We start from the raw sequence: 22,144 nt of genomic DNA, 5'->3' as shown, positions 1-22,144 counted from the left end.
GGAGTCAAGTTCGATTTCATTGAGGACCACATCAGGGTTGTGTTTGACCTGGGAGCGGGGGCGTGGCATGGCGTGGCCAGGAGGTGTGGCTAGCTCTACTTCACTCGTGTCGGGGGCACCTGTGGCACTAGTGCACTGCCAGAGAAAACGGGCTCCCGAGCTCTGTTTTCGGCTGCAATGGCCTCCTGCAACCCTCTGCCAGTGAAAATGGTCACCCTCAGGGGTGGGATTCAAATTTTTTAACAACCGGTTCTGTGGGCGTGGCTTAGTTGGTGGGCATGGCTTGGTGGTCATGTGACTGGCTGGGCGTGGCCAACTCAACATCACTCACATCGAGGGACGCATCTCCTCGCCTGGCCTCTCATGACTGGGGATGCTGCAACAGTCGTAAGCGTGAAAAACGGCCATAAGTCACTTTTTTCAGTGCCATTGTAACTTTGAATGGTCACTCCACACAAGCAAAGTACCAGCAAAGGAGGGGGAAAAAACTCCAGAGAAGTTCCAGAGACAGGAAGTCTAGTCCTGCCAAGAATGTAATAAGGGTTAACAGAGAGGCAGTTTCTGTAAGCAACACCAGAATGTTTCCTTCCTGCCTTCCTTACAGGATTAGGCCAGTGATTTCTTCTAACAACCAGTTCTCCGAACTGCTTAGAATGTTAACAACCGGTTCTAGCGAATAGGTGCAAACTGGTAGAATCCCACCCCTGGTCACCCTCCCAAGCTACGTTTCCACTAGCAGAGACATCGTGGACCCGTCCTTCCCTGTTTCCAGGATGATCTAACAACCCCGCAGGCCGGATCAATTTATTCTCCGAAGCACCAGAAGGTAAGACAAGAAACAATGGATGGAAACTAATCAAGGAATAGAAAGAGTAGAGTAGAATAGAAAAGAAAATAGAACAGAAAATCGAATAGAACAGGGGTCGCCAACCTTTTGGACCTCAGGGACCACCAAACTCATACTTTTAAATCCCGTGGACCACTAATACGAATTTTGACTGATGGTGGCTTGCTGATGTTGGGTGGCAAAGTAGGGGGGGACATTTCTCTGCAGACCACCAACATTTTCTCATGGTCCCCGGCCCACTGGTTGGCGACCACTGGAATAGAGAACAGAATAGAATAGAAAAGAGAAGAGAGAACAGAAAACAATTGGAATAGAATGGAATGGAATGAATGACCACACCTAGACTACTGCATCCAGTTTTGTTCACCACATTATAAAAAAGATGTTGAGACTCTAGAAAAAGTGCAGAGAAGAGCAACCAGGATGATGAGGGGACTGGAGGCTAAAACATGAAGACCGATTGCAGGAACTGGGCCTGGCTAGTCTAGGGAAGAGAAGGACCAGGGGAGACAGGATAGCATTTTCCAATATTTGAGGGGCTGCCACAGAGAGGAGGAAGGGGCCAAGCTATTTTCCAGGGCACCTGAAGGCCAGACAAGGAATAATGGATGGAAACTGAGCAAGGAGAGATTTAACCTGGAAATAAGGAGAAACTTTCTGACAGGGAGAACAATTAACCAATGGAACAGAAGTTGCCCTCAGAAGTTGTGGGAGCGCCATCACTTGAGACTTTCAAGAAGAGATTGGACTCCCATCTGTCAGAAATGGTGTATGGTCTCCTGCTTGGGCAGGGGGTTGGACTAGATGACCTACAAGGTCTCTTCCAATTCTGATTAGCTGCTATCTGTTATCTGAATAGAGGAGAATAGACCGGAATGGAATGGAACAGACTAGAATATAGAGGAGAGAATAGAAAGGAATAAAGAATAGAATGGAATAAAATAAAGAATAGAAGAGAAGAGAAGAGAAGAGAAGAATGGAAGAGAATAGAATAGAATAGAATAGAATAGAATAGAATAGAATAGAATAGAATAGAATAGAATAGAATAGAATAAAGAATGGAATAGAGTAGAAATAGAATAGAATAAAGAATGGAATGGAATAGAATAGAAATAGAATAGAATAAAGAATGGAATGGAATAGAATAGAAATAGAATAGAATAGAATAAAGAATGGAATAGAATAGAATAAAGAATAAAATAGAATAGAAGAATGGAATGGAATAGAAATAGAATAGAATTGAATAGAATATAGAATAGGAATAGAATAGAATAAAGAATAGAATGAAATAGAATAGAATAGAAATAGAAGAGAATAAAGAATAGAAATAGAATAGAGCAGTGATGGCGAACCTTTTCGTCCTTGGGTGCCAAAAGCGTGTGCGCATGTGTGCCATCATCCTTCATGCAATGCACGCACAACCCCCTGTGTGCACACTGCATGTCTGCGCATGTGCACGCGACCCCGTTTCTGCGCAGGCATGAGCGTCTCCTGAGCTCGTCCCACCCCCCCACCTCCCGCATATGCGCAGCAGCTACCTGACGATTGTCAGGCGGGTGTTGCACATGCCTGTGCAATGGACCTGCTCCGGGGCGACGGCTCGTGTGACGGCAGAGGTGGCTCCGCCTGTCACTTCTCGCACACGAATAGAGGAATGGAATGGTACAGAGTAGAATAAGAATGGAGTAGAAACAGAATTAGATGGGATGGGATGGAGGGGAGAGCGGAGGAAATAAGCAACCTGGAATTAAGGAGAAAGTTCCTCACGGTGAGGACAATTAACCAGTGGAACTGCTTGCCACCAGAAATCGTGGCATCACTGGAGGCTTTTAAGAAGAGGCCAGATCCTGAAGAGGAAACTCCAAAGACTTTGGCCACCTCAAGAGAAGGAAAGACTCCCTGGAGAAGAGCCTAATGTTGGGAACGATGGAGGGCAAAAGAAGAATGGGACGACAGAGAATGAGGGGGCTGGATGGAGTCACTGAAGCAGTCGGCGTGAGCTTAAGTGGACTCCAGAAGATGGTAGAGGACAGGAAGGCCTGGAGGAACGTTGTCCATGGGGTCACGACGGGCTGGACACGGCTTCACAACTAACAACAACAAAAAGGGCAACCCTTTGTCTGAAATTGATATAGGATCTCTCCTGCTTGAGCAGGGGGTTGGACTAGAAGACCTCCAAGGTCCCTTCCAGCCTTATTTTGATTGATTGAATGCATCCAGGGAGGGAAAAAAAAATCCAGCATTAACGCCATGAGAGTAATCATATTCCCTCTAATTAGCTACAATTAATGTCCGTTAAATTTAAGAACATTTAATTTTCATCTCGGCTCTGCTCAACTCATTTGCACTGATTAAGTCTGCCTTTATGACTGACACAAACATATGCGCAGCACATAAACTCACCCACACACGCACAAAGACACCCGTCAGGCTTAAGGCTCAAAGGCTGAAATCGTTTGCAAGTAGGAAGGCTTTTTTCCCCTCTTCCGCCTTAAACTAACTACAGGTAGTCCGTGACTTACGGCCACAATCTTAGGCCAATGCTTCCGTTGCTAAGGAAGGCTGTTGTTAAGTGAGTTTTGCCCCCCATTTCACAAACTTTTTCTTGCTGCGGTTGTGAAGCAAATCGCTGCAGTCACTAAGTGAGTTGTGCAGTCGTTAAGCAAATCCGGCTTCGCATTCCCACCGTTTCTCGGAAGCTACATTGGAAAGGATAGAAATAGGGATCACATGATTCCCGGGACATTGCAACTGTCATAAATATGAGTCAGTTGCCAAGCGTCACATGACTGTGGGCATGCTGCTGCAGTCATATGTGTGAACCCTGGTCATTAAGTCCCTGTTTTCAGTGCCGTTGTAACTTCGAACGGTCACTAAACAAATTTAAGTCAAAGACTGCGGGCTGAATAACGCTGGTGGGACAACATTCCCCAGTTTTTCCAATACAGATAGTCTTTAACTTATGACCACAATTAAGCCTAACATTTCTTTTGTTAAGCAAGACAGTTGTTAAATCATTTTGCCCAATTTTTACGACCTTTCTTACCCTGGTCGTTAAGTGAGTCCGTTGTAATATAGTTGTTAACTGAATCCAGCTTCTCCCCTGACTTTGCTTGTCAGAAGGTCGCAAAAGGGGTTCACGTCACCGCGGGGACACTGCAACCATCATAAATACGAGTCAGTTGCCAAGCGCCTGAATTTTGATCATGGCACCACAGATGCTACAATGGTCGTAAGTGTGAAAAACAGACATAAGGCACTATTTTCCGTGCCGTTGTAACTTTGCATGGTCCCTAAATGAACTGCTGTAAATCGAGAACTACCTGCAATGGTTGTATGTTATTACCATTGGGTGACACCCACTGTACAGGTCGTCCTCGACTTACAATGGTTCATTTAGTGACTGTTTGAAATTACAATGTGATTTCAAAAAAGGGACTTAGGACCGTTTTTCACACTTACGACCTTCGCAGTATCCCCCATGGTTATGTGATCAAAATTCCGACGCTGGGCAACTGACTCGTATTTATGACGGTTGCGATGTCCGGGGGGTCACGTGATTCCTTTTGCGACCTCCTGACAAACCAAGTCCACGGGGAAGCCAGTTTCATTGAACAACCAGGGTGTTCTGACATCATCTCCGCCCCCTGCCTTTTATCCCCAGAGTTAAGGTGGGGCTTCGCTAGCAGCAGTGGCTCTTTCGTCCCAAGGACCGGCCCATAGATTTCCACTGCTCTCCTCTCCTCTGCCTTCTGGGCATCCACGCGTCAGGCACTGGACCCAGCTGTTCCTCCTCTTCCTCATCAGCCACCTCCAGACCTGGGGGGTTGTTGACTCTCCATCTGAGGGCTGACGGACGGCCCAGACTCCACCTCTCTCTTCCTCTCTGCCAGTTCCATTCCCTCTTCCCCGGGGGTAGAATTCTACCAGTTCGGACCGGTTTGGGCAAACCGGATGTTAAATTTACACCTGGTTCGCCAAACCGGTAGTTGAACCAACCGGCTGGCCCCACCCGCCCTCCTCCGCCCCTCCCAGGAGTCTCCACACACAGCCCGTTTGGGACGCAGGTAAGTGCAGAATCCGCACGGAGAATCTGGGAGGGCAAAAAACAGACCAAACCGGAAGTCCGGAAATGGGCCTGTTTCCAGGTTCTGGAGGCCGGGGGGAGGCCGTTTTCACCCTCCCAGAGGCCCAAGGGAAGCCTCCGGACTCTGGGGAAGGTTGAAAATGGCTGAACTGGACGTTCTGGTAGGCCACGCCCACATGGCCACGCCCACCCAGCAAACGGTTTTGGAATTTCACCCCTGCTCTTAGGTCGTAAGTTGACCTGTTATTTCTCAGCTTGCTCTGGTGCTAACCTTACCTCGCACGCCTCCTCCTTCTCTGATTTGACTTCTGGAGGGGCCGGTGGCCGACAGATCTCAACACGGAGTTCCTAAGAACAACTGCAGTGATTCACTTAACAAAGTTAAAACGGGGCAAAACTTGCTTCACCAACGTTTCACCCTGCAACAGGAATTTTGGGCTCAATTTTTTTTTTTGGTCGTAAGTTGACCTGTTATTTCAACGCCGGGCTAATGGATGGAGCGGATGGGGCATTGTTTTGTGGTGCCGCCGATTTTCAGCCCTTTTGTCCACCCATCAAGGCCCTCAGCCCTCCTCCCATCCAAAACTTCTATGAGCTCGCAAATCACATAAACCAGAGTTCAGGAATGTCAACCTGTGGGGGTTTGTTGTTGTTGTTGTTGTTGTTGTTGTGTGTGTGTATGTGTGTGTGTGTGTGTGCAAAGCTGCTATGAGATTTCGATGTCTTTGGGATCAGCAAAATCTTGCCAGCAGCGGGATGGGCTTTGGAATTTAAATTAAATAAAAAATAAAAAATAAACCAACAAGGATTAGAGGAGCTACTGGATGTGGCTGCAGAATCCAGGCAAAATCCTGTGATTATTGGATTGCCAGCCTCTGAGTTTAATTAAAGAGGGGGGGGGGCATAAAAAATATGGTTTGTTATGCTGCAAATCCTTTTTTTTTTTAACAGGTTTAAAAGCTGGTGTGCTAGTGGGGATTAATGGGCAGGCAAGGGTGAATCCCTTCCTTGGGGACATTTAAATCTGGATTAGGGGGGCTTCTGTGGGACAGGGTGAAATCGTGTAGATGCTGCAGCCAGGCACGTCAAAGCCTCATCTGTTTTCTGCTTTCTTTTGTTTCTTTTATTTATTTATTATTTTATTTTATTCATTGATTTCCGTAGAGATTCTCCGTCATCCAGGTCATGGTTGTCCCAAAGGTGTTTGTTTTTTTCAGGAGGCAACTGGACTTTCTGTTTGTTTGTTTTTTTTCTTTCGAAGGCATTTCACTTTTCCTCCAAGAAGCTTTTTCAGTTCTGATCGGACAGTGGGGAAAGGAAGGATTTATACTCCTTGCAGACAGCTGGTCATTTGCATCCTTTTTAGAGAGTCGTTGAGGCCACTTGGAGGTTTAGCTGTGTCCTCAGGGTCACCTGAGTGGTGCAAATGGTTCCTGTAGTCTGCATTTTTTCTCTCTGGAAATCCATTCCTACTATGACAGAGGAAAAAAAATTGCAGACTACAGGAACCCTTTGCACCACTGAGGTGACCATCCTCTTTCCCCCACCCTCCTCTTCTTTTCTGCAATCCCCACTCTCTTCTAACACCGATAGTGTTACCTAGCTGGGTCATGAAACATCTGCAAAAAAACAACTAGGTTTTTAGAGCACCAAGGAGCACCTTCCTCCTCTCCTCCTCCCTGCAAGGCCCTCTCCCTTATAGCACTGATGATGTTACCTGGTTGGGTCATGAAACATTTGCCAGAAAAACAAGTCAGCTCAGAGAGCACCAAGGACCCCTCATGTCAGTCCTGAGCTACAAATTTCCTTCCTTCCTTCCTTCCTTCCTTCCTTCCTTCCTTCCTTCCTTCCTTCCTCCCTCCCTCCCTCCCTTCTTTCCTTCCTTCTTTTCTTCCTTCCTTCCTTTCCTCCCTCCCTCCCTCCCTCCCTTCCTTCCTTTCCTTCTTTTCTTCCTTCCTTCCTCCCTCCCTTCCTTTCCTTCCTTCCTTTCCTCCCTCCCTTCCTCCCTCCCTTCCTTTCCTTCCTTCCTCCCTCCCTCCCTCCCTCCTCCTCTTTCCTTCCTTTTCTTCCTTCCTTCCTTCCTTCCTCCCCTCCCTCCCTCCCTCCCTTTCCTTCTTTTCTTCCTTCCTTCCTCCCTCCCTTCCTTTCCTCCCTTCCTTCCTCCCTTCCTTCCTTTCCTTCCTTCCTTCCTCCCTCCCTCCCTTCTTTCCTTCCTTTTCTTCCTTCCTTCCTTTCCTCCCTCCCTCCCTTCCTTCCTTCCTCCCTCCTTCCTTTCCTCCCTCCTTCCTCCCTCCCTTCCTTTCCTTCCTTCCTCCCTCCCTCCCTTCTTTCCTTCCTTTTCTTCCTTCCTTCCTTTCCTCCCTCCCTCCCTCCCTTCCTTTCCTTTTCTTCCTTCCTTCCTCCCTTCCTTCCTTTCCTTCCTTCCTTCCTTCCTTTCCTTCCTTCCTTCCTTCCTTCCTTCCTTCCTTCCTTCCTTCCTTCCTTCCTTCCTTCCTTCCTTCCTTCCTTCCTAACTTCTCTTTGGTACTAGCACTGATGATATTACCTAGGTCGGGTCATGAAACGTCTGCAAGAAAACAAGCTGAGAAGGCACCAAGGACCTTAGAAACTTCTTGATTGAAAAAAAAATGAAAACCAGATTACAGCAAAACCTGGGTAAAATTGCTGAAGGCTTTTCGTTCCGCCAGTCTGGTGGTTGGCGATAAATAAGTGTTTTTCCAGTGTTCCAAATTAGGTGTTTACACCTTCAGTTCGGTTTCCCAAGAATTATTCATGGAATGCAAAGTGGATTAAATATTGAGCATGCAGCACCTGCGAAGTTGTGTGCCAAAAATCTGCAAGAGGGTATGTGTGTGTGGGGGGGGTGTACACGCCTTTTGTGTACACACGTGTGACTTCTCGTGCTTTTAAATATTTCTAAAATCGAAATTTGAGAATTATCAAATCAGGCTCACAGCTGTCACCTTTGGGGGAGCCATGGAGAAGGTACAGTATTTTCATAAACAGCGTACTATATGGGTACTCTTTGACTTACAACTGTTGGAAGAAATAGCCACCTGGTTCAGTTCCAATCCAGAAGAACTGGAGACAAAATGGAGGCTGATTGGAAAGATGGTTTAATGACGAACAGGACCACATATCTGGTGTAACCGACCACATGGAGTGGAGAGCGTGGGGGGTATTTATACCAGCTCTTGGGCTTTGCACTTGAGCTTCTTGTTCCTGTGCAAGAACATGTCTTCCATTGGCTGTTGTCAGACTCCCATGGGGGTCATGTAAGGGTTATAGTTGGCTCTATAGGCAAAGTCCAAATCCTAGGTGTTTTGTCTGAGCTACGTTTGGTTGACGTTTTTGAGGGTAATGCAATGTCTGAAAATATACCCTTAGAAGATTGTGCAAATGTAGTGAGCTCCGTGTCTTCTGCTAAAATGGTAGTGGGATAATCCTATTGTGTCCTGAAAGATCGTATCCTGTTCTTCTTTATTCCATCCTCCTGGAGCTGATAGGCTGGCCCAGTCTTCCTTAATGGGCACAAAATATCTGCTGGGGATGCGGGCCTAGACTGAGTCTGCTTTCTGCCTTTAAAAAAACATGTTTTGCCATTTCTCATTTAGGGAATTATTAATATTCTGCCTTTTTAAAATATTCCTTAAAATATTTCACTCTTCTAGGAGGGGGTATGTGGCTTTCGACACAACTATTCCTTTAATGACTGTTCAAATTTACAGCACTAAAAAGAATGACCTGACTGGTCCTCGCACTTACAACTGCGCAGCATCAGCAATGGTCATGTGACCAAAATTTGGCTGCTTGGAAACTGGCAGGTATTTAATGAAGGATGCAAAGTCCCGAAATCACAATAATTGCCATTTGCAAGCTTCCCAGCCGGCTTGTCACAACCGAAGTCCAATAAGGGAAGCCAGATTCACTTAACATCTGCAGGATTCACTTAACAACTGCAGCAATTCACGTGATCCAATTCAGGCACTTGGCAACTGACTCATAGATAGTGACCCGGGGGGTGGTCCCCTTTTGTGACTTATTCACTTAGCAATCATGTTACTAATATAACAACGGCAGTGATCCATTTAACGACTGCGGCAAGCAAGGTCATTAAAATGGGTCGAAATTCAACACCTAACCGCTGTCTCACTTAGCAACAGAAATTTTTGGGTTGCATTGTGGTTGTAAGTCGAGGACTACTGTCCTACACTACCTTCTATCAATTGTGGCAAAAAAAGGTTGCAAAGTGAGGCGCAACTCGCTTAATGACCATCTTGCTTAGCAATGGACATGGTGGTCATAAGTTGAGGACTAGTTAGACATTCGCCCCTGAGGATGCCATGTTGGGACCACCAATCTGCAAAATGTTTTTTTTAAAAAAAAGAAAAAGAAATTTCAGCTTCGTAAGATTAAACCAATCTGACAAACAAACAAATAAATAGACACATCAAAACGATAGTGGAATACAAAATTTATGTCCGAAGTTGTAGTCAGGTCTGTCTTCAGCAGTGACCATGTTGTAGCAAAACATTTGGTATCAAACATTTAACAAGTCAGTTGCATGACAACCACCCACTGGCATGCGATAATAAGGTATTTATTCCGTTTAAATAGGCCCGTTATTTATATATTTATATGCTGTATAAGGGTGTCTATGTATAGGTCGGTTTGTACAGAGTTTTCCGGTGGGGGAAATGGGAAGGATTTCATACAAAATGAAAGCGTCCACAACAGATCACAGGGGGTGTGTGTGAGTAAAAACCAGAAGAGGAGGGGATTTACACAACGTGCAAAGGAAGGAAAGGATGTGAAGAAGGCATGGCCCCGCTGGATCGAGATGGATCGGGGCCCGCCTGTTCCCACTTCCAACCAGAACTAACGGGCTTTCTTTGATCGTATGCAAAGTTTAAAATGTCGATTCTACGTCGGTAAAAGTTTAGAAGGGGAAACAGAATTTGTCTTTTGTTCTGTGTTGAAATAGGATTTAGAGGTTGTGTTTCTTCAAACTTATGTTTCTCAAAGCTTTGTTAGCTTTCAGAGGGGAGGACTTCCACTCCCAGAATCCCCCAGCCAGCCTCGTTTAAGAGGGGAGGACTTCCACTCCCAGAATCCCCCAGCTAGCAGGCTTTAAGATGGGTGGACGCAAACTCCCAGAATTCCCCTGCCAGCCATGTTTTTACGACGGCAAATGTTTATGGAGATTTGCAATCATCCAGGACCTTGTTGCCTCTAAAGGTGTTTTTTTCCCCCCAAAAGGCAACTGGACTTTCATTGTTTGTCCTTGAAGATGTTTCGCTTCTCCTCCAAGGAGCTTCTTCGGTTCTTAAGAAGCTTCTTGGAGGAGAAGCTAAATGTTTTCAAGGAAAAAAAATCAAGGAAGTCCAGTTACCTTTTGGAAAAGCACCTTCGGATTAAGATGGGGGGGAGTTCCACTCCCAGAATCCCCCAGCCGGCATGCTTTAAGAGGGGTGGACTTCCACTCCCCAAGACTTTTCCATTCTTCTCTAGTTGCCTTCAGGGGTTGTGGGAGCTTCATCCCTGGAAGCTTTCAAGAAGAGACTGAAATGCCATCTGTCGGAAATGGTGTAGGGTCTCCTGCTTGGGCGGGGGGTTGGACTAGATGACCTACAAGGTCCCTTCCAACTCTGTTTATCTAATCTAATCCCCCAGGCAGTATGCTTTGAATGCATGGACTTCAAATCTCAGAATTCCCCAACCAGCCATGTTGGCTTGGGAATTCTGGGAATTGAAGTCCATTACATCTTAAAGCTCTTAACGTGGAAATCATTGCTCCAAATACATGTGGATCCTGGAATCTCCCTTTGGAGTGGATCAACCAAGTGAAAGATTAAAGAGATGGGCTTTAATTCTGCTGCCGGAGTTGCCATCTTGCCTTCTTCGACCCATGAATTGATGCTCCTAACTGGGTATAAGACATAACAGTGCATTTAGTGACCGTTCTAAGTTTAAAACACTGGAAAAAAAGTGACTTTTATCCATTTTTGACACGACTATTGCAACATCCCCAACATTCAGATTTTTGGCAATTTTCTCATATTTGTGACGGTGGCAGTGTCCTGGGCGTATGTGTGTCATATGATCCCCTTTAGCACAACAGAGTTGGAAGGGACCTTGGAGGTCTTCTAGTCCAACCTCTTGCTTAGGCAGGAGACCCCACACTGCTTCAGACAAATGGTTACCCAATCTCTTCTTAAAAACCTCCAGTGTTGCAGCACCTACAACTTCAGGTGGCAAGTAGTTCCACTGGTTAATTGTTCTCACTGTCAGGAAATGTCTCCTTAGTTCTAGGTTGCTCCGCTCCTGGATTAATTTTTATGACCTTCTGACACGCCAAGTCGATGGGCAAGCCCGATTCACTTTAACAGCCAGGGTTCCTAACTTACCAACTGCAGCGATTCACTTACCAACGGCGGCAAGGAAGGTCGTAAAGCGAGGACTACCCGTATTAACGTATGAAGAGTGAGAATCGCATCTCCCAGGCTATTGTGTTCTGGGCCCAATGAAAAAGATCTTTTCAGGCTTCACATCTGAAAGCACAGAGGGGGCTTCAGAAATCCAAGCGGTCCCCGGGTTAAGACCGAGTTCTGATCTGAAATCTGCCCTTAAATTCGAATTTCTATGTAAATCAGAACTTGTGCAGGTAGTCCTCAACGTCCGACTGCTTGTTTAGTCACCAAAGTTCCAACAGCACTAAAAAGAAAAAAGGGACTTAGAAATGTTTTTCGCAATTACAACCTTTTAGATTAACAAGAGTTGGAAGGGACCTTGTAGGTCATCTAGTCCAACCCCCTGCCCAAGCAGGAGACTCTACAACCCGTGATGGCAAACCTATGGCACACAGTCCACAGGTGGCATGCAGAGCCATTTGTGCCAGCACACAAGCTGCAGGCAAACTTACCTCACTGCACATATGTGCGCCTCACAGCTAATTTTCGGCTGGTTTGAGGCCTTTTTGGGCCTCCCAGAGGCTTGAGGAAGGCTTCTGCAGGCCAAAAACTAGGCCCATTTCATCACTTCCTGTTTTTCTGAAAATACCAGAAGTGACAAAACGGGCCTAGTTTTCGGCCTGCAGAAGCCTTCCTCAAGCCTCTGGGAGGCCCAAAAAGGCCTCAAACCAGCCGAAAATCAGCAGTGCAGATAAGGGTGTGACAGGGGGTGGGGGGGGGTGGAGATTGTGCGTGCGTGCACAGGGGGCATGGGGGGAAATGCATTGCCTTCTGGGTGCTGGCACGCGAGCGTGAGCATGCGATTGCATGCACAGTTTTTGGCACAGGAGCCCAAAAGAGTTAGCCACCACTGCTCTACACCATTTCTGACAGATGGCAGTCCCATCTCTTCTTGAAGCCTTTGCAGCATTCCACTAGTCACATGACCAAAATTCAAATGTTTGGCAACTGACTCATAATTATGACGGCTGCAGCATACCTGTGGCTCCTTCTCACAAGCAAAGTCGGTGGGGGGAAAACCCGATTCACTTAACAACCGGGTGACTAACTTAACAACGGCAGCCATCTCCTTAACCGCCGTGGCAAGGAAGGGCTTTAAAATGGGCCCAATCTCGCTTAACAACCGGGTGACTAACTTAACAACGGCAGCCATCTCCTTAACCGCCGTGGCAAGGAAGGGCGTTAAAATGGGCCCAATCTCGCTTGAACAACTGTCTCGCTTAGCAACGGGGAAATGTTGGTGGGGTGGGTGGGCTCAGTTGCGGTCGTAAGCCGAGGAGTGCCGTATTTTGAAGGAAGGAGAACTTTTGAGCTGCTCTTTTAAGAGTTTTGCATTGTTTTTTTTTGTAACTTAAGAGGAAAAGCCGAAGAAACACAGAAAAACGTTATTGGGGGAAAATGTACAATGAGTAAATTAGTTACACAGCCCTTTGTCGTTTTGTACAGATTGTCAGGAAGGGCAGCTAAAACACTAGGGACGCCAAAAGTACATTGCACTCTCATTGCACAACCAGACACACATGTATATGTGCACACACGCGCACACACACACACACAGGCACACTAACCAAGAACTAAAATCACTGTAAACATTAAACGCAAGAAAAGACCCTGCCCCAAATTATCCAGCCGCCAAAAATGGAATCCAGAGTGTTTTCTATTGGAGTAGGAAGTATCCAACCTTAGCAACTTTGAAGACCTGTGGACTTCAACTCCCAGAATGCCCCAGCCAGCCATGCATGGGGATTCTGGGAGTTGAAGTCCACAGGGTCTTTAAAAGTTGCAAAGTTTGTACGTCGCAGTTTTAGAGAGTTAGTAAACCTGTTGAAAGGTATTTAGAGGCTGACCCTTCAAGCCTGAAATTCGGAATATTCATATAAATCACCACTGTTAATGCATGCAAGGGTTTACTTTTCCCCAATCGCGCGCATACACTCACACACATCCACACAAACACAGAGTTCAAGGCATCCCAGACCCCCCACCCCCCACCCCAAAAAAACCCAACCCTCTAGCACAGATTTGCCAAACCACCAAGAAACCAAACCGCTTCGGATTGGAGTCTCCGGAAATGAGCCATGCCCCCAAGGGGTGAGATTCCAAAATCCCAGCAACCGCTTCGCTGCCTGGTTGATGGGTGGGCGTGGCCATGGTGGGTGTAGCCTATCGGAACTTCCGGGAGGGCCTGTTTTTCGCCTTCCCAGAGTCCGGAGGCTTCCTCGGGACTCTGGGAGGGCAAACAGGCTCATTTCGACGGCCTCCCCTGGAGGCCCTCGGACTCTGGAATCTGGAAACAGGCTCATTTCCGGACTTCCGGAAGGCCCGTTTTTCGCCCTCCCCAGAGCCTCTGCACTTGAAAATGGGCCACGCGGAGACTTCTCAGAGGGGGGTGGGTGGGCAGGGCCAGTCGGTCGGTTGAAATAACCGGTTCGGCGAACCAGATGCAAACTTAACATCCAGTTCTCTCGAACCAGTCTGAACCGGTAGAATCCCAACCCCTGCATGCCCTCCCCTGCCCAGTCCAGTCGGTTTCTCCCCTCTGCCCCAGGAAGCCCTGAAGGAATCGTGTGCGGTCAAAAAAAAAACCCCACAATCCACAGCCAGCGGTCTCCCTGACGGTTGGCGGGTGAGGTCCCGGGTTTGAGGTCTGACAGTCAGTCGCTGAGGAGAGCTCCCGGTAATTCGTTGGTAAGCGTGTGCCACCGTTCGATTTTCTTATCCTTGTTTTTTAAGCAGTCGAACCAGTGCTTCAGACGTTCCCCTTTGGCGTTGATGCCCAGAACCACGCCACCTGGATGCACAAAGCGACGGAAGAGATGGAAACAAGTCACCAGGATGATCGAGGAAAGCCAGTTTGGCCTGGTCTAGTGGTTTAAGGCACCAGGCTAGAGACTGGGAGTTCTAGTTCTGCCTTACCTAAGAAAGCTAGTTGGAAGATTTTGGGCCATTCACCAGGAGACCATGAGTTCTAGTCCCATCTTATGCATGAAAGCCATCCGGGTGACTTTGGGCCAAGTACCAGGAGATAGTGAGTTCTAGTCTTGCTTTAGCTATGAGAAAGCCAGTTGGAGGACTTTGGGCCAGGGGTGTCAAACTGGTTTTCTTCAAGGACCGGATCAGTATTATAATTGTCCGCAGGCCAGCAGGGGAGGGGTGGGGGGCAAATGGCTCTGCAGCACCCTGCTAGCCAAAATGGGGTGTGGGGAGACCACGCCCACCACCCCGTACCTCTTTTCCACACCCCTTTGGCCTCCTGCAGCACTCTGCTGGCCTTTTTCTGGGCATGTTTTCGGCCTGTTTTCGGCCCCTTTTAGGGCAGGTTTTGGGCTGGTTTCGGCCAGTTTTATGGGCTCCTTTTCCAGTGGTTTCTTGGGCCATTTTCAGGCCTATTTTCAAGCCATTTTGGGGTGGTTTTTTGGGCCAAATGGGATGGTTTGGGGGGCCTTTTTCGACCCATTTTTGGACTGTTTTCGGCCCTGTTTTCAGCTCAATTTTAGGGCTGTTTTGGGAAGGGGGAAATGAAGCGCAGGGAGCCCACATGCAGTCTATTTTAGCCACTAGTGGCACTGCCGGCCGGTCCCTTCATATTTCCAGGCCGGCCCCACGGGTCGGATTTAAGCACCCCGCGGGCTGGTTGGGGCCTGTGGGCCTTGAGTTTGACACTCCTGCGTTGGGCCAATCAACAGGAGGCAGTGAGTTCTAGTTTGCTTTTGGTTAGAAAGCCAGCTGGGTGATTTTGGGCCCATAACCAGGAGACTGGGAGTTCTAGTCCTGTGTTAGGCAGGAAAGCTCAGCTGGGTGACTTTGGCCCAATCACCAGGAGACAGTGAGTTCCAGTCCTGTGTTAGGCATGAAACCCAGCTGGGTGACTTTGGGCCCATAACCAGGAGACTGGGAGTTCTAGTCCTGTGTTAGGCAGGAAAGCTGGCTGGGTGACTTTGGCTGGGTGACTTTGGGCCTTTCTCTCTTTATCTCTCTCTCTCTCTCAGCCTAATCCACCTCACAGGGTTGTTGAGCGAAAAGAGGAGGAGGAAGGTATACTGGATATGTTTGGTTGCCTTGAGTTGTTTGTAAAAAATATTAAAGGCAGGATATAAACAAGTAAATAAATAAATAAAATGAGAGTTCCACAATCTCATAGGATCCCACACATCTTAATGGATGCTGGCTGAAGAATTCTGGGAGTTGAAGTCCACCCACCTCAAAGCATGATGGATGGGGAAATCTGGGAGTTGAAGTCCACCCATCTTCAAGCATCCTGGCCAGGGAATTATGGGAGTTGAAGTCCACCAACCTTAAAGTGACCAAGTTTGGGAAACTCTGGCCTAACTGAATCAGAAGTGCTATAATTAGGTGGACTTAACATGACTGAGAGTGTGTGATGACGATAGAATCACAGCCAGTGAGAATTTGTGTGATCCATTGCAAATTAGCACTGTGGGAGCCCAGAGTTCCAATCTTCAGCCACCTCCCATCCAATACCCAGATTTACCAATAAAATCGTTGGATTTGCCAATGTCATAATCCCAGACTGTAACTTCCAAGGTCTTCTTGGCCAAATCGCCATGCTTTATCTCATACAAAAATTCCTGCAAAAAAGGAGGAAAATTATTCAGTCCATAATTAAACAGTACACCTATACTAGATATAAGCAAGTCTTCTAAGGTTTTTAAACAACAGTGCGAGCTTTTGATCATCCACAATCAAAATACAGGACAACTGAGTTGGCAGGGACCTTAGAGGTCTTCTAGTCCAACTCCCTGCTCAAGCAGGAGACACTATGCCCGTGATGGCGAACCTATGGCACGTGTGCCACAGGTGGCACGCAGAGCCATTTGTGCTGGCACGCAAGCCGCAGGCAAACTTGCCTCACTGCGCATGCATGCACTTCACAGCTGATTTTTGGCTGGTTTGAGGCCTTTTTCGGCCTCCCAAAGACTTGGAAAAAAGCCTCTGCAGGCTTTGCAGGCTGAATATAGGCCCGTTTCGTCACTTCCTGTAATACCGGAAGTGACTAAACGGGTCTATTATTCGTCCTGCAAATCCTGCAGAGGCTTTTTTTAAGCCTCTGGGAGGCCGAAAAAGGCCTCAAACCAGCCAAAAATCAGCTGGGTGCTGGCACGCGAGCCCAAAAAGGTTAGCCACCACTGCACTATACCATTCCAGACAAATGGCTCTCCAATCTTTTCTTCAAAATCCCCAGGGATGAAGCACCCACAATTTCTGGAAGCAAGTTTATTGTTCTAATTGTCAGGAAATCATTGTGTCTTCCTTTTCTTTGATGGTAATACAAAGGCTAAGTAGTACAGATCATCCTCAGCTTACAACAGTTCATTTAGCGGCCGTTACAGAGGCACCGAAAAAAAGTGACTTTTGACCGTTTTTCACACTTACAGCACTCACATGATCAAAATTCGGAGGCTTGGCAATTGACTCGTATTTATGACAGTCGAAGTGTCCCAGGAGTCACGTGATCCCCTTTTGGGACCTTCTCACAAGCAAAGTCAATGCGGAAGCCAGATTCACTTCACAACCATGTTACTTACTGAATAAGTGCATTGATTTACTCATCAATTGTAGCAAGAAAGGTTGCAAAATGGAGCTAAATTCACTTAAGAACTGTCTGGCTTAGCAACAGAAATTTTGGGCTCAGTTGTGGTCGTAAGTCCAGGACTACCTTCACTACATTTTATTTAAGTCCGTTTTGGCTATTGGTTGCAGAAAACTGCTGGAATACATTTTCGTTGGAATGTATTTTTATGCAACAATTACAGTAGTAATCAGCCAGTAGATAGCAGTGTTTACAACTTTGGATGCATGGTATATATGTTCTTTTGTACTAAGTAGACTTTCCTGTTTCCCCTTACAGTTGAGCAGTTAAGCAGTAAAGCACATGGTGACTGTACTCTTTGTTTGGGTCTGTGCTGCTATATACTGTATAAAACAGAATTTCTAACAAAAGCATAGGATGGTTTGGGGATGCAAGAGTCCAAGCATGCTTAATTCGAAGGTCCTCATTAAATAAAGACAAACTTAATTTGTTGAAAAATAGTTTAGCCACACTTTGACAATTTAAAAGCATCACTCCCTTCCAGGAACATCTTGAAGTAAGACTATTTTAGCTCCTTAGGATTAGGGAATTGTTGCCCAATTGTGGCAACTTTAAGATGCGTGGACTTCAACTCCCATAATTCCCTAGTCAGCATGGCTGGCTGGGGAATTCTGGGAGTTGAAATTCTACCCATCTTAAAAGTTGTCATGGTTGGAAAACACTGCATGAGAGATCACCAAGGAATGTATCATAAGTATCCTTAGTAATGAAACTCACAATGGCATCTACTGGTGTGTGTTTGTGTATTTGTGTCCTATCTTCTTGCCTGCTTGAACTCACAACCTGACATTGCTGATGCCTTCACACTTAACTGTGTCTACAACATATTTCAACAATTTTTTTAAAAACACGAAACACAGATCTATGAAAGCTAATCTGTTTCAATCGAGATGTGTTTAAAACTCTGCACGATTTGTCTGAGTTTTTATAATAGTTGCCAATGAGGTGGCATGCCAAGTTGCCTCACAGACAGGCATCCTTCACACGGATTTTTATACAGAACATTTTAATCATCCCTTTCGCGGGTGTTTCTCTTTTCGCAGCTCCTTTCCCCCCTCTGAATAAATGCTGTTTCAATTAGCAAGCGACACTGCGAAATTTGGAAGTCTGCATTTTGGAAAATGAGCTTTGCTTAAAAACGTGTGATTGGCTTGAAAGTGTGAAATGAGATGAAGGTGCATTTTAAATGTGAACGAAAGCAAAAAATAAAAATAAAAAAATCTTTTGCTGGGTTTGAGGTTCTGGAAGGTACAAATATGAGCAAGGAGGCGATTCCAGGCAGAAGCCTGTTCTGTTCCTTTGCAAAATTGATTTTTTAGAAGGGCTGGATCCACATTTCAATGTTTGTGTCTGAGCTTCAATTAGGAACTGTAGCCTGGCGTTAAAATGACTTTGAGTTAAAAAGGGAAGACACCCAAGAGAATATCTGTGTTCTGACCTGGCTCCCAAACATGACAAACCCTCTGATATGAACTCAAAAGATTCCTTTAATTAGGAGTGCTGGCAGCCCCGGTAAAAAGTTTCTCTCACCTCAGGCTAACAAGTCCGTCCTGTAGGGGAGATAAATAGTTGTCTGCCACATCTATTCATTTCCGCCCCCTGCCTTTTATCCCCAGAGCTAGGGTGGGGGCTTCACTAGCAGTGATGGCTCTTCCGTCCCGAGGACCGGCCCATAGATTTCCACTGCTCTCCTCTCCTCTGCCTTCTGCGCATCTGCATATCAGGCACTGGACCCGGCTGTTCCTCCTCTTTCTCATCAGCCACCTCCTGGCTCTTCCGTCCCAAGGACCGGCCCATAGATTTCCACTGCTCTCCTCTCCTCTGCCTTCTGCGCATCTGTGCATCAGGCACTAGGCCCAGCTGTTCCTCCTCTTCCTCATCAGCCACCTCCAGACCTGGGGGCTGTTGACTCTCCATCTGAGGGCTGACGGATGGTCCAGGCTCTCTCTCTCTCTCTCTCTTCCTCTCTCTGACAGCTCCATTCCCTCTTCCCGCTCGGAGCTCTCAGATTGCCTTGATGCTGATCCTGACTCCCACACCAGTTCCTCGTGGGATTGGACTGCTGGAGGAGCACACTGCCGCACACTACCCTCTACCCAGGTCCCATTTTCAGCCATGATGGCTTCCTGCAGCCCTCTTGCAGCAAAACAAAACTCATGGCCGAAAACGGGGCCCAGGAGGGGGGGCATGCAGGGCCCCCTCAAGCTCTGTTCTCACTGGCAAAGGGCTGCAGGAATGCCGTCGTGGCCAAAAAGGGGAGATCGGGAGCCCTGGACCCTCCCAATCCTGGAGCCATCAAGAAGTCTACAAGGCGAATGAATTTTGCCCTGGTGGTCTGGTAAGGTATTAACTGACAAGGTGGAACCACAGCCAAAAATAACCAGTGGAACTACTTGCCTCCAGAAGTTGTGGATGCTCCATCGCGGGAGGTTTTTAAGAAGAGTTTGGAGAGCTGTTTGTCTGAAATGCATAGGTTCTCCTGCTTAAGCAGGGGGTTGGACTAGAAGACCTCCAAGGTCCCTTCCGACTCTGTAATTCTGTTCTTTTGAATAATGGCCTGGACAGAATCTACAAGAATCTTGGATCTTCTGGGGAGGAATTATGGGGTAAGTGTGTCATGTACCAACGCTTAGACCCATTTCTTTCTCAAAGTTTACCATTTTAAGACGAGTGGACTTCAACGCCCAGAATTCCCCAGCCCACAAGCCGGGGAATTCTGGGACTTGGGAGTCCAACCATCTTAAAGTGGCCAATGGATTTGCTCCTCTATTTCTGCTCATCGTTTCAGAGAAAGCCTTGCAGGGATATTGAGAGATATTAAAAAATATTTGCTGCTCCATCCTGTTTATCATTTCACAGACAGCCTTACGGTTAGATTCCATATCCTGGCAGACAGACTTACCTCATTAAATTCAGGGTTGAGCGTTTTCTTCTTCACGGCCGTCTTATGCTTCGATTTCTTGTCCTCGTCGGGTTTCAAGTAGCTGCAAAGAAAAACATCCAGTTCTGTTACCTCCTGGGCCATAATTCAGGATTTAGATAATAACAGAATAACAGAGTTGGAAAGGATCTTGGAGGTCATCTCGTCCAGTGGTCACCAACCGGTGGGCTGGGGACCACTGGTGGTCCGTGAGAAAATTTTGCTGGTCCGCAGAGAAATGTCACTCCCAAAGCAATTAATCCAGGCTGTGCGGGAACACAAGGCTGCCCCGCCCACATGGCCCGCGGAAACACAAGGCTCGCGTTGCTTGCATTGTGAACAACATGAGGTAGTGAGGGGAGGGGGAAAGGGAGGAAGGGGGAACTTGCCACACGCGCCTCCCCTGTCCACTGGGCTGCTCCTTTCTTCTTCTGGTTTTGGCTGCACACAAGGAAAGCAGCAAAAGTCTTTCTTTCTCTCCCCAAACTCCACCAGAAATGAGTCTTTGGGGCCCTGCAAGGCCTCCCGCTCCAAGAGGCTGCGCCGGCACGACAAGTCTCACAAAGACTCATTTCTGGCAGAATTTGGGGGAGAGAAAGAAAGACTTCTGCTGCTTTCCTTGCATGAAGCCAAAAGTCTCTCTCTCTTTCTCTCTCCCCCTTGAGAACGGAGCTGGAGACGGTATCCTGCGATCCCAAATAAAGAACGATCCATCGATCGGAAAACGGGGTGGGGAATTTTCCTGGAGACTTTTTTTGGGGATTTTCCCAGGGTCTCTGCTGCTTTTTGCAGAGGCCCTGGGAAAACGTCAGCAAGCTACCATCAGTCAAAATTCATATTAGCGGTCCACGGGATTTAAAGTTTCGTGGTCCCTGAGGTTCAAAAAGTTGGCCAATCCCTGTTCTAGTCCAACGCCCTGCGCAAACAGGAGACCTTACACCATTTCAGACAGGTGGCTGTCCAGTCTTTTCTTAAAAACCTCCAGCGATGGAGCCCACACAAAGCTTCCCACTGGTTAATTATCCTCACTGTTAGAAAGTTTATACTTAATTCCAGGTTGCTTCTCTCCTCGATCTGTTTCCATCCATCGCTTCTTGTCCTGCCTTCAGATGATTTGGAGAATAAGTTAGTAAGTTGAGAACCTACCTGTATAATATCTGAGAGTCCATTGGATTCTTAGAATCAAGGTCAGAGGTTGTCTTAAGTTTGTTCCTCCTGTTCCAACTATGACCCACCAAACCAGCCTATTGCCATTAACAGAACACCAGAGTTGGAAGGGACCTTAGAGGTCTTCTAGTCCAACCCTCTGCTCAAGCAGGAAACTCTACACCATTCCAGACAGATCGCTGTCCAATCTCTTCTTAAAAACTTCCAGTGTTGGAGCAGCCACAGCTTCTGGAGGCAAGCTGTTCCAAGGATTAATTTCTAACTATCAGGAAATTTCTCCTTAGTTCTAAGCTTGCTTCTCTCCTTGGCTAGTTTCCGTCTGTTGCTTCCTGTCCTGCCTTCACAGGTGCTTAATAATAAAGCAAATGTTATGTTGCAAAGTGAGACGTGCGCTAAGTGAGTTTTGCCCCGTTTTATGACTTTTCTTGCCACAGTCGTTAAGTGAATCATTGCAGTTGTTCAGTTAGGAACTCAGTTGCTCAGTGAATCTGGCTTCCCCACTGACTTTGCTTGTCCAGAAGGTCGCAAAAGGGGATCAAGTGAACCCGGGACGCTGCCAAGCACCTGAATTTTGATCACATGACGAGGAATAAATACGTTCTCTGCCTTGAGCTGATTACAATATAATAATAAAATAAATAAAATATATAAAATAAAATAATAAAAATAAATAAATACGGGATGCTTGGATTCCTGCCCTGAGGGTTGGCCTAGATGACCTCGAGGGGCCCTCCCCATTCTAGGATTTAACAGAATCCCGTGCTCTTCCAGGCAAAATAAAGCTGCAGCTTTTAATTGAGGCACCATAGTAAAGCCATTATTTTCTCTGGAGCTTTTAATTAAACAGAAGGAGCACACTGATTTATGGCTGTTATGGCATTTAATCCTATAAGTCTCTGTGGCTGTTTTAGCATCTTGCAGCTTTATTACCATATTTTATTTATCTCTTTTCCTTTCTTGCCCCGGCGCGGATGTGCTCATGGGACCTCTGTGTGTGCGCTAAAAATTACGATCTTGTGGATTTGCCTAATAAATCTACCCC

The 22,144-nt window shown here is 46.8% G+C and overlaps 1 protein-coding gene across 1 annotated transcript in view; it reads right to left on the bottom strand.

The window, feature by feature from the left end:
* Positions 1 to 13,959: 13,959 nt before the first annotated feature.
* Positions 13,960 to 22,144, bottom strand: part of DOC2B (double C2 domain beta) — a 142,663-nt gene continuing 134,478 nt past the window's right edge. Inside the window, exons 8-10 of the mRNA XM_087972319.1 lie at positions 19,918 to 19,999; positions 15,897 to 15,993; positions 13,960 to 14,195 (exon numbers count right to left, since the gene is read on the bottom strand). Of these exons, the coding sequence (XP_087828445.1) occupies positions 14,059 to 14,195; positions 15,897 to 15,993; positions 19,918 to 19,999 (316 nt within the window). The 3' untranslated portion in view covers positions 13,960 to 14,058. The remainder of the gene's footprint in view (positions 14,196 to 15,896; positions 15,994 to 19,917; positions 20,000 to 22,144) is intronic.

Source organism: Notechis scutatus, chromosome 1, assembly GCF_049901735.1.
Source record: "Notechis scutatus isolate UNSWTSFEM ecotype Mainland chromosome 1, rNotScu1.2, whole genome shotgun sequence".
NCBI lineage: Eukaryota > Metazoa > Chordata > Lepidosauria > Squamata > Elapidae > Notechis > Notechis scutatus.
Note: the sequence above shows the minus strand (reverse complement) of the source record. Positions and strands in the feature narration are given on the sequence as shown.